Raw genomic sequence first — 12,006 nt, 5'->3', positions numbered from 1 at the left:
TGCTCCGTAGTACTTGTATGAATATGCCAGTTTATCATTTTAATATTAATGAACATTGGCATCATCTCCTGTTTGGGGCTGGCCGTTGTGAACAGTGCTGCTAAGAACATTCTTATTTATTTCTGTTGAGCATATCCCCAGACTGGAAATGCGGGGTCACCAGGTACCTTGTTTAGCTTCAGTAAATCCTGCCACTTTACATGCTTACCAGCAATGTATGAGACCTTATTGTTCAGCAGTCTTAACGCTATGATCTGTCCTTTTCATTTTAGCCTATCTCAGTGAGTGTTTATGAGTTTTGATTCTTTTGAAACATTAAGTGAAACCATAGTATTTAATAAATATTTATAAATGACTTAAAATGTGTATTATGTTGAATATATACATTTATACTCTCATACAAGATCATTTAACAAATTATGTTCAGGAAATATTTTTTGTGTGCCAAAACCATACAAAGCTCTGGTGCTATGAAGCATATGATAGCCCACCCATGGCCTCAAGGAGTAGTACAACCTATCGGGGAGTGAAACAACAGCAGATTAATTTCAAAATAGTTAAGTGCTGTGGGAACTGGAAAGGATAATCAGCCCAGCCCAGGGCTTCAGGAGATGGAGGAGACAAATTGTACACCCAAGTTGAGTGTTCTAGGGCAAGTCAAGTTAGTCCAGCAGGGGTGGAGAGAAAGGGCCTTGCAGAAAGAAGGATCACTAAGGTCTGGCAGCAGTCCAGCACATTCTACTGGGAGAATCTGAGCTGTTCTAAATGAACAGAGGAAAATGTGAAGGGTGAAATGGTAGAAGGAGAAAGACTGCAGACAGGACAAATTCAAGTAAAACTTTGAGGCTGAAAAACCCATCTATGGCATTCTCCACTTATGTCGTTTGTATAGTCCCTGTTAATACACATCTGTTGATTCACGTTGGGGTGGTGCTGTGAGGATTGGGAAGGCTTATACACCAGCCAAGAACATCTGAGAAGTGTTTTGAGGGGTTCACGGTTGGGGGGTTGGCAAGAGGGGGAAGGGCAATGGCTGGGATGGAGAGAAGATGGCTTCCAGAAATACTTAGGTTGTAAAATCAAGAATTGGTCAGTTTTAAGTGATGATGGGACTATGTTAACTGGCAAGAAAGTTGAAGTTAATTTAAAATTTGGAATTAAATAAGACTTCATGTCAGTATCTTAAGAATTCTGATACTCCCAAATCTGTTGTTTTCTATTAGGAAAAACAATCAGTTTTACGTTCTGCTGGTTTTTCATTTTCAAAAATCATTAGGGGTCAACTTTTAAATGTTATTGCCCTTCATTTTGAAGAGATGAGGAAGGAGAAAAGGGAAGCAGACTTTATCCCATGGTCCAAAAGCTCTGAGATTTTCTTTCCGAAGCTTATGGGAGTTTTAAGTAAGAATGTCACAGTGAAACAGGCAGGCGCTCTAACTTTCCTCAGAGTTAGTACCCAGCTGGGATCTCCTCACTGGGCTGCCTTGAAAAGAAGCTGAGCTCTTTTTGCAGTTAATCCTTATTGAGGGGCAGTGGGTTCCTGTTGTTCTTTGTTTGATTTTTTATCCTTGAGGTTATTGTTGCCTTTTTGGAAATTTGTTGTATTTGTTGTTGACTAGTAGCATATCCACCAGATGAAGTAAAACTCTACTAGACAATTATTACAGATTAAATTCTCTGAAAGTGAAGTCACTCAGTCGTGTCCAGGCTCTTCCTGACTCCATGGACTAAAACCTACCAGGCTCCTCTGTCCATGGGATTTTCCAGCCAAGGGTACTGGAGTGGGTTGCCATTTCCTTCTCCAGGGGATCTTCCCGACCCAGGGGTCGAACCCAGGTCTCCCGCTTTGCAGGGAGACGCTTTACCATCGGAGACACCAGGGAGATTAAATTCTCTAGGGAACTGAAATGGCATAGGATGCCATGTGGTGATTAGCTCTGGCTTTTTCTCTGACTTTTTATTTCTAACATTCCACTGTTAGAAAGTTATATAATTACATATACATCATCTCGTATCTTTTGATATGAAAGTGAAAGACTTGATCTTTAGTGATTCAGGAATCATCTCATTATCAAAGTTTACAATGCTGTAGACTAATACAGAAACAAGCTGCAGTTTGCCGCCTTTGGTTCTGGTGCTAAACCTACCAAGATTTACCCTCTTGCTTACTGAACACCAGATGGCGCTCTTGTGCTTAGCTGTTCAGTGGTGTCTGACTGATCCCTTGGCGGTAGCTTGCCAGGCTCCTCTGCCCATGGGGGTTCTCTAGGCAAGAATACTAGAGTGGGTTGCCGTGCCCTCCTCCAGCGGATCTTCCCGACACAGGGATTGAACCCAGGTCTCTCGCATTGCAGGCAGATTCTTTACCATCTGAACCACCTTAGTAAATTAAATTTCTCTGAAAAACTGAAGGCATAGCAAAGCCAAAGAGAGAAAGAGAAACTTCAACAATGGGAATAATAATGACTGGTTCTGACACATAAAGGGAAAAGACAGGTTATGATCTCAAGTCCTGGGAGAGGGGACACAGCATGGTGAAGAGTCTCTGCTTGTTCAAACAAACAAGGACTGATCTATAGGTCTACCTAAGGTAGATCTACTGATCTACCTTAATCTTCCTAAACTTGTTTATATTTCACCTTTTACTCTGAACACTAATGTAGTCTTCTGCAAGAAACCAGTATCCAGACATGGCAAAACACGGTACCGCCAACAGGAAGTCTTCCAGACAAGGTGGGACCTATATTTTCTACTGTTTTCAAAATCATAGTACTCTGCCTTTGAATGTCTAGTACTTATTATTCTGCTCTCTTATCATCTTGATTAGTCTAATGTAACGTCCTTTGCCCCTGTATCAGAGGTCTAGTGGAACAAAGAGGAGCCTGTTAAATTTTTGGTGTTAAGTGCATGAAATGGCTAGGCACTTCTCAACATCTGTTACCTGCTTTTGCAAAAACATCTTAATGTAACACTGATTCTCCATACTTCTCCAAAGAATCAAAATGTGTGTATTTTCAAGACATGTTCTAGAGACCCAAATCATTCCAGGTTATAAGCATTTCTTGGAAACTAAACATGAAAATCTGCACCAACATGAAAGAAAATTGGATTTCCTTTTTAACAAGATTCCTCACATGTATTTGTATACATTCAAAATAATTCAGTAAGATACACCCAGACACTTGTTCAGTTGCATTCTTAATATCAAGATATTCAAATACTTCCTTTGCAGCTCATCTGATAAAGAATCCGCCTACAATGCAGAAGACCTGGGTTCTATCCTTGGGTTGGGAAGATCCCCTGGAGAATGGAAAGGCTACCCACTACAGGATTCTGGCCTGGAGAATTCCATGGACTGTACAGTCAATGGGGGTCACAAAGAGTCGGACAGGACTGAGTGACTTTCACTTTCACAGGATCCCTGATGGTAGGATGGAGTCTAGCTTCTTACCATGTCTGTGAGTCACCCAAGTTGTTATTTGCAAACTGTTCATTCTAGTTGCTATTTCATGTAAGCATAACTGCAACACAGGGGCTTCCCAGGTGGCTCAGTGGTCAAAAATCAGCCTGCCAAGCAGGAGATAGCGGTCTGGTCACTGGGATGGGAAGATCCCCTGGAGAAGGAAATGGCAACCTACTCCAGTATTCTGGCTTGAAGAATCCCGTGGACGGGGGGAATGGTGGGTTACAGTCCATGGGGTCACAAAACAGTTGGACATGACTTAGTGACTAAACAACACATCTGCTCATCGTGTGTCCCCTTCTGCTTTCTAACCCTTTGTGACCATTTTATATGGCACTGTGGTCTGCTTTCCTACTCTTTTTTTCTAATGATCGTCATTATATATTCGGTTGAATTTATTTTTCCTGGGGTATCTTACAATTTAATCTTAATTTCAGATAATTTTGTCATCTTCAGTTTCTTTGCTGGAGTTACATCAATTCTTGTTTCACAGCTTCCTGAGGGATTTTTTCTTTTGGTCCATTTTTGTTCTGAGATTTTGAATTTCGAATTTCAGGTTTTAATTTTTATTCCTACAAAGTCCTGTTTTTAAAGATATTTCATTCACACTGAACATTCTGCAGTTGCCTTATGGTTGAGGAAAGAATTTTCATCAGCTATAATTCTCATTTTTTTTCCTTCTAGATAGTACTGTTTGTAGCTATTTTTCTTCCCTATTCTGCTCATTTTGAAAGGTGTTCTTTTCCTTGACTTGCAAAAACAGTTTGCAAGAAGAAGATGAGAGGCTTCTGAATCAAGAGTGTTTTCTTCTGTTGGAACAGTGAAAAACAGTATTTCACAGAGAGGACATATTTGTGAGATGGGAGTGATTTGCAATCTCATTTGATTCTGTAATTTTTATTTTTCTAAGATCCTTGCTTCCCTCCTCCTTCCATTTTACCATCAAGCCTCCAGGAGACATCTCCCCCTTTCTGACACGGTGCCTTCCTCAAGCAGCCTCCTTCCATCTCATGAACTTTGAAGCCTCCCCGTGACGCCCCAGTGGGCAGCACCGGAGATGCACTGGTGTGATGTATCGGTATTCCCACCACTTGTGGGGGGGTCCATTTTTCCCCGGACACCACTACCTCTAGGCCCCCACTGCCCTGGCTCTCTAACATAGTTTCCACCTGACTCAGCCTTCACAGGAATGCTGGTGCTGGCTCTAGTTTCAGATGCTTACTTCTCTGTTTGCACATAAACTGAACTTTTTTCTGTGTCTCACAGTTATGCTATAGCTACAGGTTACAGGTGACTTTGTTGGGAAGATAATGAAAGAGATTCAGATTCGGGCAGCAACTAAGATTCCTTGGAAAGCCAGAAGCTCAAGTACTTCCCCTTAAATATGAACACACAAGCAAGAATGGTCAGACCTGGGAGGAAAACGTCTAATGACAAAAAATTAAACAAAAAGATAAATACTGTATCTACTAAATGGAACAGGTTTTCATATATTTTAAAAATTTAGAGAACAAAAAAGAGAGTTCTTAAAAATTAAAAATGTGACAGCACATGTGAAACCCTTGGAGAACTGGAAATGAGACGTCTTCAAAGCAAAGGACAAAGGCACGCAGTAGTAGCCAACAGTGACAGGCTCACACCTGAGGTGGACTCTTTGGACGACAGTTCAGCTCAGTCGCTCAGTCAGTCATGTCTGACTCTTCACGACCCTATGAACTGCAGCACACCAGGCTTCCCTGTCCCTATCTGGACAATAGTTCAGAAAGAGCAGAGAAGATGGAGGGGAGAAATAATTTAAGAAAATGTCCCCAAATGTAGGGCATGAGTTTACAGTTTGCATGCCTCTCACAGTGGCTGAGAATAGGCACGCTGTCACAGCCCTGGCGACAGGAAATTATTCTGTGAGTGTCCACATAACGAAAAGCAGAGTACGTGTAAAGAGTCAGAAATAGGAATGGCTTCAGATTTCTCAGCATCCACACTGCAACTTAGAACCGAGAGAATGCCTTCAAAATTCTGAAGGATAATTATTTCCGAGCTAGGTTTCTAAACTCAGGCAAATTACCAATTAAATGTGAGAGTTAAAGAAAATTTACCTCCCAGGTACTCTTTCACAGAAAGTACTGAAGGACATGCTACACCAGCTTGAGGAAGTGAGCCGAGAGAGGAGAAGACACAGGCCCCAGGAAGCGAAGACCCTACAGAAAGGAGCGCTAGGACCTCCAAACAACGTGGGAGGGGGTCAGTGGAGACAGCTGTGCTCCGGGCAGACAGCACGACCACACTAGGTTCCTGCAGGTTGGAGGCCTTGGGGGTTTGAGACAGAAGACCAAGCAAGACATTAAGAAAAAAGTAAACTATAAAAGTCATCATGATTTATTCTACACCTCATCTTTGAATAGCACAAATAGTCTTTTTTCCTTTTGCTTTGGCTGTGTCACATAGCATGTGGGATCTAGTTCCTAGACCAGGAATGGAACTCTTACCCCCTGCAGTGGAAGCACAGAGTCTTAATCATTGGACCACCAGGGAAGGCTCACCAGGGATATCCCAAACAGTCTCTAACTCTTCCTGTGATCTAAAGTCACGAGACAGTATGTAAGGGGTCAGGGAGGCATGGTAGAGGCAGAAGAGGGGTGGAGAGACACCTGTATGCTTACCTCCCAAGCAGGGATATTCAGACATAATGAAGAATCTAGAATGTGGCAATGGACCTGCATCATTTAGAACTAACTGGGTGCAACTGGAGGAGGAAATGACAACCCACTCCAGTGTTCTCGCCTGAAAAATCCCACGGACAGAGGAGCCTGGTGGGCTGCAGTCCAAGTGGTCATCAGAGTCATCACCACTGAGTGACTCAGCACAGCAATTGAGCACATACCCAAAAAATCACGTAAGAGTAAAAACCTTTTCTCAGGGGAAGAACACAAGCGGCTATTTTTCTTACCAAGCCTCACATGAAACAAGCTGACTTACCTACAAGTGTATCTGTAACTTTGACTTAAAAAAACTGAAACGCTATTTTATAGAAGAGCATAGAAATAAAACAATTTTGGCAGAAAAAGACCTCATCTCAATAAATATAGACTTCATCCAGTAACTCCGTATCTAATAACCTCTATAGCACCTATTCAGAGCTAAGAAATGATCCATTTGATCAGAAGCTGCCTGCAGCTGTTCAGGCCCTCCCTGTCTTATGACCTGGTTTATATTTAAGTGTTTTCTACTTGTAAAACTCTTCCCAGCTCATGAGGCCAGGCCCCTTATACGTATCATTGGTCCAATGGTGTGTCATTGAGCACTGCCATGTTCCAGGTGAAGTTTACTTTCTGGTGATCATGAAAAAGCAAGAGAGTTCCAGAGAAACATCTATTTCTGCTTTATTGACTATGCCAAAGCCTTTGACTGTGTGGATCACAATAAACTGTGGAAAATTCTTCAAGAGATGGGAATACCAGACCACCTGACTTGCCTCTTGAGAAATCTGTATGCAGGTCAGGAAGCAGTTTTAACTGGACATGGAACAACAAACTGGTTCCAAATAGGAAAAGGAGTACGTCAAGGCTGTATATTGTCACCCTGCTTATTTAACTTATATGCAGAGTACATCATGAAAAACGCTGGGCTGGAGGAAGCACAAGCTGGAATCAAGATTGCCAGGAGAAATATCAATAACCTCAGATATGCAGATAACACCACACTTATGGCAGAAAGTGAAGAACTACAGAGCCTCTTGATGAAAGTGAAAGAGGAGAGTAAAAAGTTGGCTTAAAGCTCAACATTCAGAAAACTAAGATCATGGCATCTGGTCCCATCACTTCATGGCAAATAGATGGGGAAACAGTGGAAACAGTGGCAGACTTTATTTTTGGGGGCTCGAAAATCACTGCAGATGGTGACTGCAGTCATGAAATTAAAACACACTTACTCCTTGGAAGGAAAGTTATGACTAACCTAGATAGCATATTAAAAAGCAGAGACATTACTTTGTCAACAAAGATCCATCTAGTCAAGGCTATGGTTTTTCCAGTGGTCATGCATGGATGTGAGATTTGGACTATAAAGAAAGCTGAGCGCAGAAGAATTGATGCTTTTGAACTGTGGTGTTGGAGAAGACTCTTGAGAGTCCCTTGGACTGCAAGGAGATCCAACCAGTCCATCCTAAAGGAGATCAGTCCTGGGTGTTCATTGGAAGGACTGACGTTGAAGCTGAAACTCCAGTACTTTGGCCACCTGATGTGAAGAGTTGACTCATTGGAAAAGACCCTGATGCTGGGAAAGATTGAGGGCAGGAGGAGAAGGGGACGACAGAGGATGAGATGGTTGGATGGCATCACCGACTCAATGAACATGGGTTTGGGTGGGCTCCGGGAGTTGGTGACGGACAGGGAGGCCTGGCATGCTGCGGTTCATGGGGTCACAAAGAGGTCAGACACAACTGAGTGACTGAACTGAACTGATCATGAAAAGACTCTGCCTTAAAATCAACAGCAGAATCTGGGGACTGCATTCTTGACATTAAGATGCCTAAGAGCCTATTCCTGAAGCAGTGGAGACTGGGTACTTCTAAAAACCCAGGTACAGTTATTAAATATATGGCATAAATACATATAATTGCCATCCAAAACCAAGATAGAGCTCACGTTCTCAGCCCCTCTGCATCTTGGGAATACTCTGTTTCACTTGGGTCACGCAAAACTCTTTCTGTAAGACTGGAGCCACTGTGCTTATTTTCAGATGAAAAAGGCTCCGAAGGTCACACAATTCAGTGGTTGCGTCAGAACAAAACAAATCTGTCAATTTTGTCTGTGCTCTTTTTGCCACAATACCAAAAATAATCAGTTTTCATCCCTAACTCACACTGGCCCTCCCCTTTAATCCATTCAGCTATATTTCAGTAGAATTTTACAAGTGCCCTAACTGAGTGAAAGTCGCTCAGTTGTGTCTGACTCTGTGTGACCCCATGGACTTCTTCAGGCCAGAATACTGGAGTGGGTAGCCCTTCCCTTCTCCAGCAGATCTTCCTGATCCAGGAATTGAACCGGGGTCTCCTGCATTGCAGGCGGATTATTTACCAACTAAGCTATGAGGGAAGCCCTAAGATAGGTTGAAATATAACAAAAACACCACACCAAAGAATATTTTAAATAAGAGGTAAATGAATATGTATATTGACTTCATGTTGTAAAGAGCTCTTTAGTTCATGACTACACCGATTATACTTTTCTGCATATATACACACAGGATACCTGTGACGGTTAGAGATGGCCCTTCGTTTCTGCAGCAGAGGGGCCACACAGACAGGCTCGACAGTGTGAGTATTAGAGTCATTAAAAAAAATCATATTAAAAGGGCAAGAATCTAAATGTTGAGAATACAAATGGATCCCATGGACAGTCCAGCTACTTCCAGGATTGCTAAAATTATTGTTAAGATTGTCACACTCCATGTTTGCTGTTCTCTTTCCCTTGTTATCATTTATAAAAAGCAGTACCACATGCTCTGGACTAAGCCAGAGATGAGTGAGAGAAAAGCACATTATCTGATGGAGGAGCCCATTAAGAAAGTCAGTGTATGATAAAGGATCAAAAAACAACAAGAGACAGGTGGAAATAAGCATAATTTTTTCAAGAACATTTATACATCTGTTTAATTAGATTAGCTTTACAAGCATTTTGAAAGCTTTTTCATAATGAAACACTGCTTTTCAAATTACATGATTTTATAGTCTATCTGTATGTAAATCCTGAAATTCTTTGCCTGCTGTTGATAAAGGTCTGTGTTTTACAGCTGGTTAATATGTTGAATAAAAACAGCATTAGAAGCTTTATCTTTTACCAGGATTAAACACATATAGGCCACAAATAGTTTTAAATTTTGTTTTATATAGAGTCCTGCTTGGTGACAAGTTAACAGTCCCACTAACATGAAAAGGACAGATTTTAAATGGATATTGAAGAAATGGCTATCCTGATTTCTCCATCCTTTCACAACAATCTCCAAGAAATTATAAACTTTTCCAAAAACAAACAAAAAAAACCCCACAACAAAATTTAAAACCTGTCAGGCAAGCACAACCCACAGACAGTAGAATCTGACACTTTGCACAACTGCAGAGATACATATCTGAATGACACAGGGGCTCCCAGATTAAAAGGCTGTTATTGTACACCTTGACAAACAAACCTCCCACCAACATCATACAATTTCTACTCAACCTAAAAATAATAGCGCTTTTGAGTTGTGGCCTCAGGCAGTGCAGTGCACTGCAGACCAGGCTGGGGCGCGAGGGGAGAGCAGGGGCAGAGGCACTTACTGTTGAGATGTTGCATTGTACTAACATTATCTGGGACTAGGAAAGGAAGTGGAACAAAACTGCAGTGGGTGAGGAAAACCAACAATCAACTCCAACTGTCTCCTGCAAGTTCTCCGAAGTGAGATCACAATACTGAATATTTAATCCCACCCTAAATCCATGCTGCCAGTTCACTAAACAACTTTTTTTCATGTTTTACATGAACAGTAGCAATCTTTTAATAAAAATTACTGAGCTTTCCATAGAAAAGGTCTCTAATTGAATACAAACTATACAGATGCTAAAACTGTCATAGGTTGAAATATACAGAAACATTTCTGTACACTCACATTATTTTGGCAAAGAAGATCAAGGACAGAGATAGAAAACTGAAGTGGGCAAGGTCTTACACCCATAATTCATGCAAAATACAGATACCACCTTTTGGGCTTTGCTAAACAGCCTAGGAAACTGAAGTCTAAGATATCCATCCTAATTCAGGTGTTAAATAACTCAAGTCTGGGAGGACTTAACGTGATTTTGTAGGATTCCCTCTTTTTTCTGAAAAGTAAAAAAGAAGACTCAGAAGTGTCTGGTTTTTTGCTTCGTGCTTTGATTTTTAAGCTGAACGTCCATCTTTCAGTCCTGACGGACAGCACCGCCTCTTGGGAGGCATTAGCAGTGGCCTGAGGAGTCACTGATGTCAAGTCTGTAATAACACCGTTCGGTCTGGAGGCACAGTCTCCCCCTGACGCTACCTAACAGGAATGAGGTTCTGATCTGCTGGCCAGATGGGCAGAGAAGGAGGAAGAAAAGAGCAAAACTCAAAGTACAATCAACCTGACGGGAAGCAAAAGGAAAAGTCTAGGAAAGGGGACAGGATGTTCCACATCTACAGGATGTACCTGAAAGCAGAAGAAAGCCCTTTATCTTGGGAACTTGATGCTGAGGAGGATAACCTCAAGTTCATTTAGTGCCAGTCACTGTAGTTTTTTTTTTTTTTTTCTTTTTTAATGTAACTTAAAAGATAAAACCTTTTTACTGTGTATTTTTCCTATAAAACATGAACTAAAAGTTACTGGTAGTAAATGGTAAAGTAAACAGTGACAGTTTTCACTATTAACAATGTCAAAAAAACAACAGCAGCAGTCTTTTAAGAGTTCAAATTAGTGTAAGAACTACAAAACAATCTGATTTTTCAGTTGGTGATTAAAGTGCTCCTTTTCTTATTTTAAGTAAAAACAAAATTAATCATTAGTCACTGGCAACAATCATTTTAAGAGGCTTTTCAGGGCAAAATTTAATAGTACGAAGAGGTTTACAAAAATAGATTGATGCTATTTTGGGAAATAATACTGTAATTTTTTCTCAATTCAGTTTTGATAAATTGTACCTGATTATACAAAAATTATTTCAAATTCAAACTTGACTATATAAAAAAGGGAGAGATGAAATGAATTCAGCTAGATGACAGATCTGGCAAAATATAAGAATGAAAACAATTCTACCTAGGGCACTTATTTCATGTCCAGATGTAAATACCACTTTCAGTTGATAACTTATATTCCTCCCATCACAGGTTTGGAGTCAGTCATGCAGTACAAAGCCACACAATCAAAATCTTTGTTTTGATGCAACACAAAAAAGTTGTTTTTGTTTCCTTAAACTGCCAACTGGTTGTCTATTTTTCTTTATCCCATTTATTTGTATTCACAAGTTAACAAATAGCGTCAATAATTATTGTAGGTGAAGTGGGGTATTGCTGGATGAAAGGCTCTATAAGACGTCTTTACTGATCGAATCAGAAGGTTTATTGAGTTCAACCCTCACACCTTTTTCACCTGCAAGGTAAAAAAGAAAAAAATTCATGCATTAAGTACCAGAGAGCTTCTGTTCCTACATCCCAGTGTGTGCAGCATTTCAACTTGCAAACACACATCATCTGAGAGTGGTCACACTCAGACTCCCAGAAGTCACCCTCAGGGTTGATTATGGTAAGTGCAGGGACTCTGAACTAGTAAACCTTCAAAGGGCCACTCTCTACAGAGGGATAATGACTTTTGTCTCCTTTTTTCTTTTTGAAAAACAAACTGAATTGCTATAAAATATTAATAGCAGTATGTTCAGCCTCACTGAAAGCACACTACTAGGCTTCTGTCACAAACAGTGACTGAAAATAAACAAACTTGTGAATATTCAATTTTTATAGTTTTATAGAAGGCTGATGTGGGATTATCCATGGCTGGTG

General features: G+C 40.8%; 2 protein-coding genes across 4 annotated transcripts in view; one reads left to right on the top strand and one right to left on the bottom strand.

Moving 5' to 3' along the window:
* The window catches only part of SPRTN (SprT-like N-terminal domain), a 53,588-nt gene that overhangs the window by 12,139 nt on the left and 29,443 nt on the right, over positions 1-12,006 (top strand). The window contains exon 5 of one of the 3 annotated variants that reach the window (XM_061161499.1): positions 3,233-3,427. The exons of 1 other annotated variant lie outside the window; for it this stretch is intronic. In XM_061161499.1, coding sequence (XP_061017482.1) covers positions 3,233-3,427 — 195 coding nt within the window. Of the gene's footprint in view, positions 1-3,232; positions 9,292-12,006 lie in introns of those variants that run through there. One more of the 3 variants, XM_061161498.1, reaches the window with a different exon arrangement.
* Positions 9,083-12,006, bottom strand: part of EGLN1 (egl-9 family hypoxia inducible factor 1) — a 61,753-nt gene continuing 58,829 nt past the window's right edge. The window contains exon 5 of the mRNA XM_061161501.1: positions 9,083-11,599. Within this exon, the coding sequence (XP_061017484.1) occupies positions 11,535-11,599 (65 nt within the window). The 3' untranslated portion in view covers positions 9,083-11,534. The remainder of the gene's footprint in view (positions 11,600-12,006) is intronic.

This window comes from Dama dama, chromosome 15 (assembly GCF_033118175.1).
Source record: "Dama dama isolate Ldn47 chromosome 15, ASM3311817v1, whole genome shotgun sequence".
Taxonomy (NCBI): domain Eukaryota; kingdom Metazoa; phylum Chordata; class Mammalia; order Artiodactyla; family Cervidae; genus Dama; species Dama dama.
This window is presented reverse-complemented; position numbering and strand designations above follow the sequence as displayed.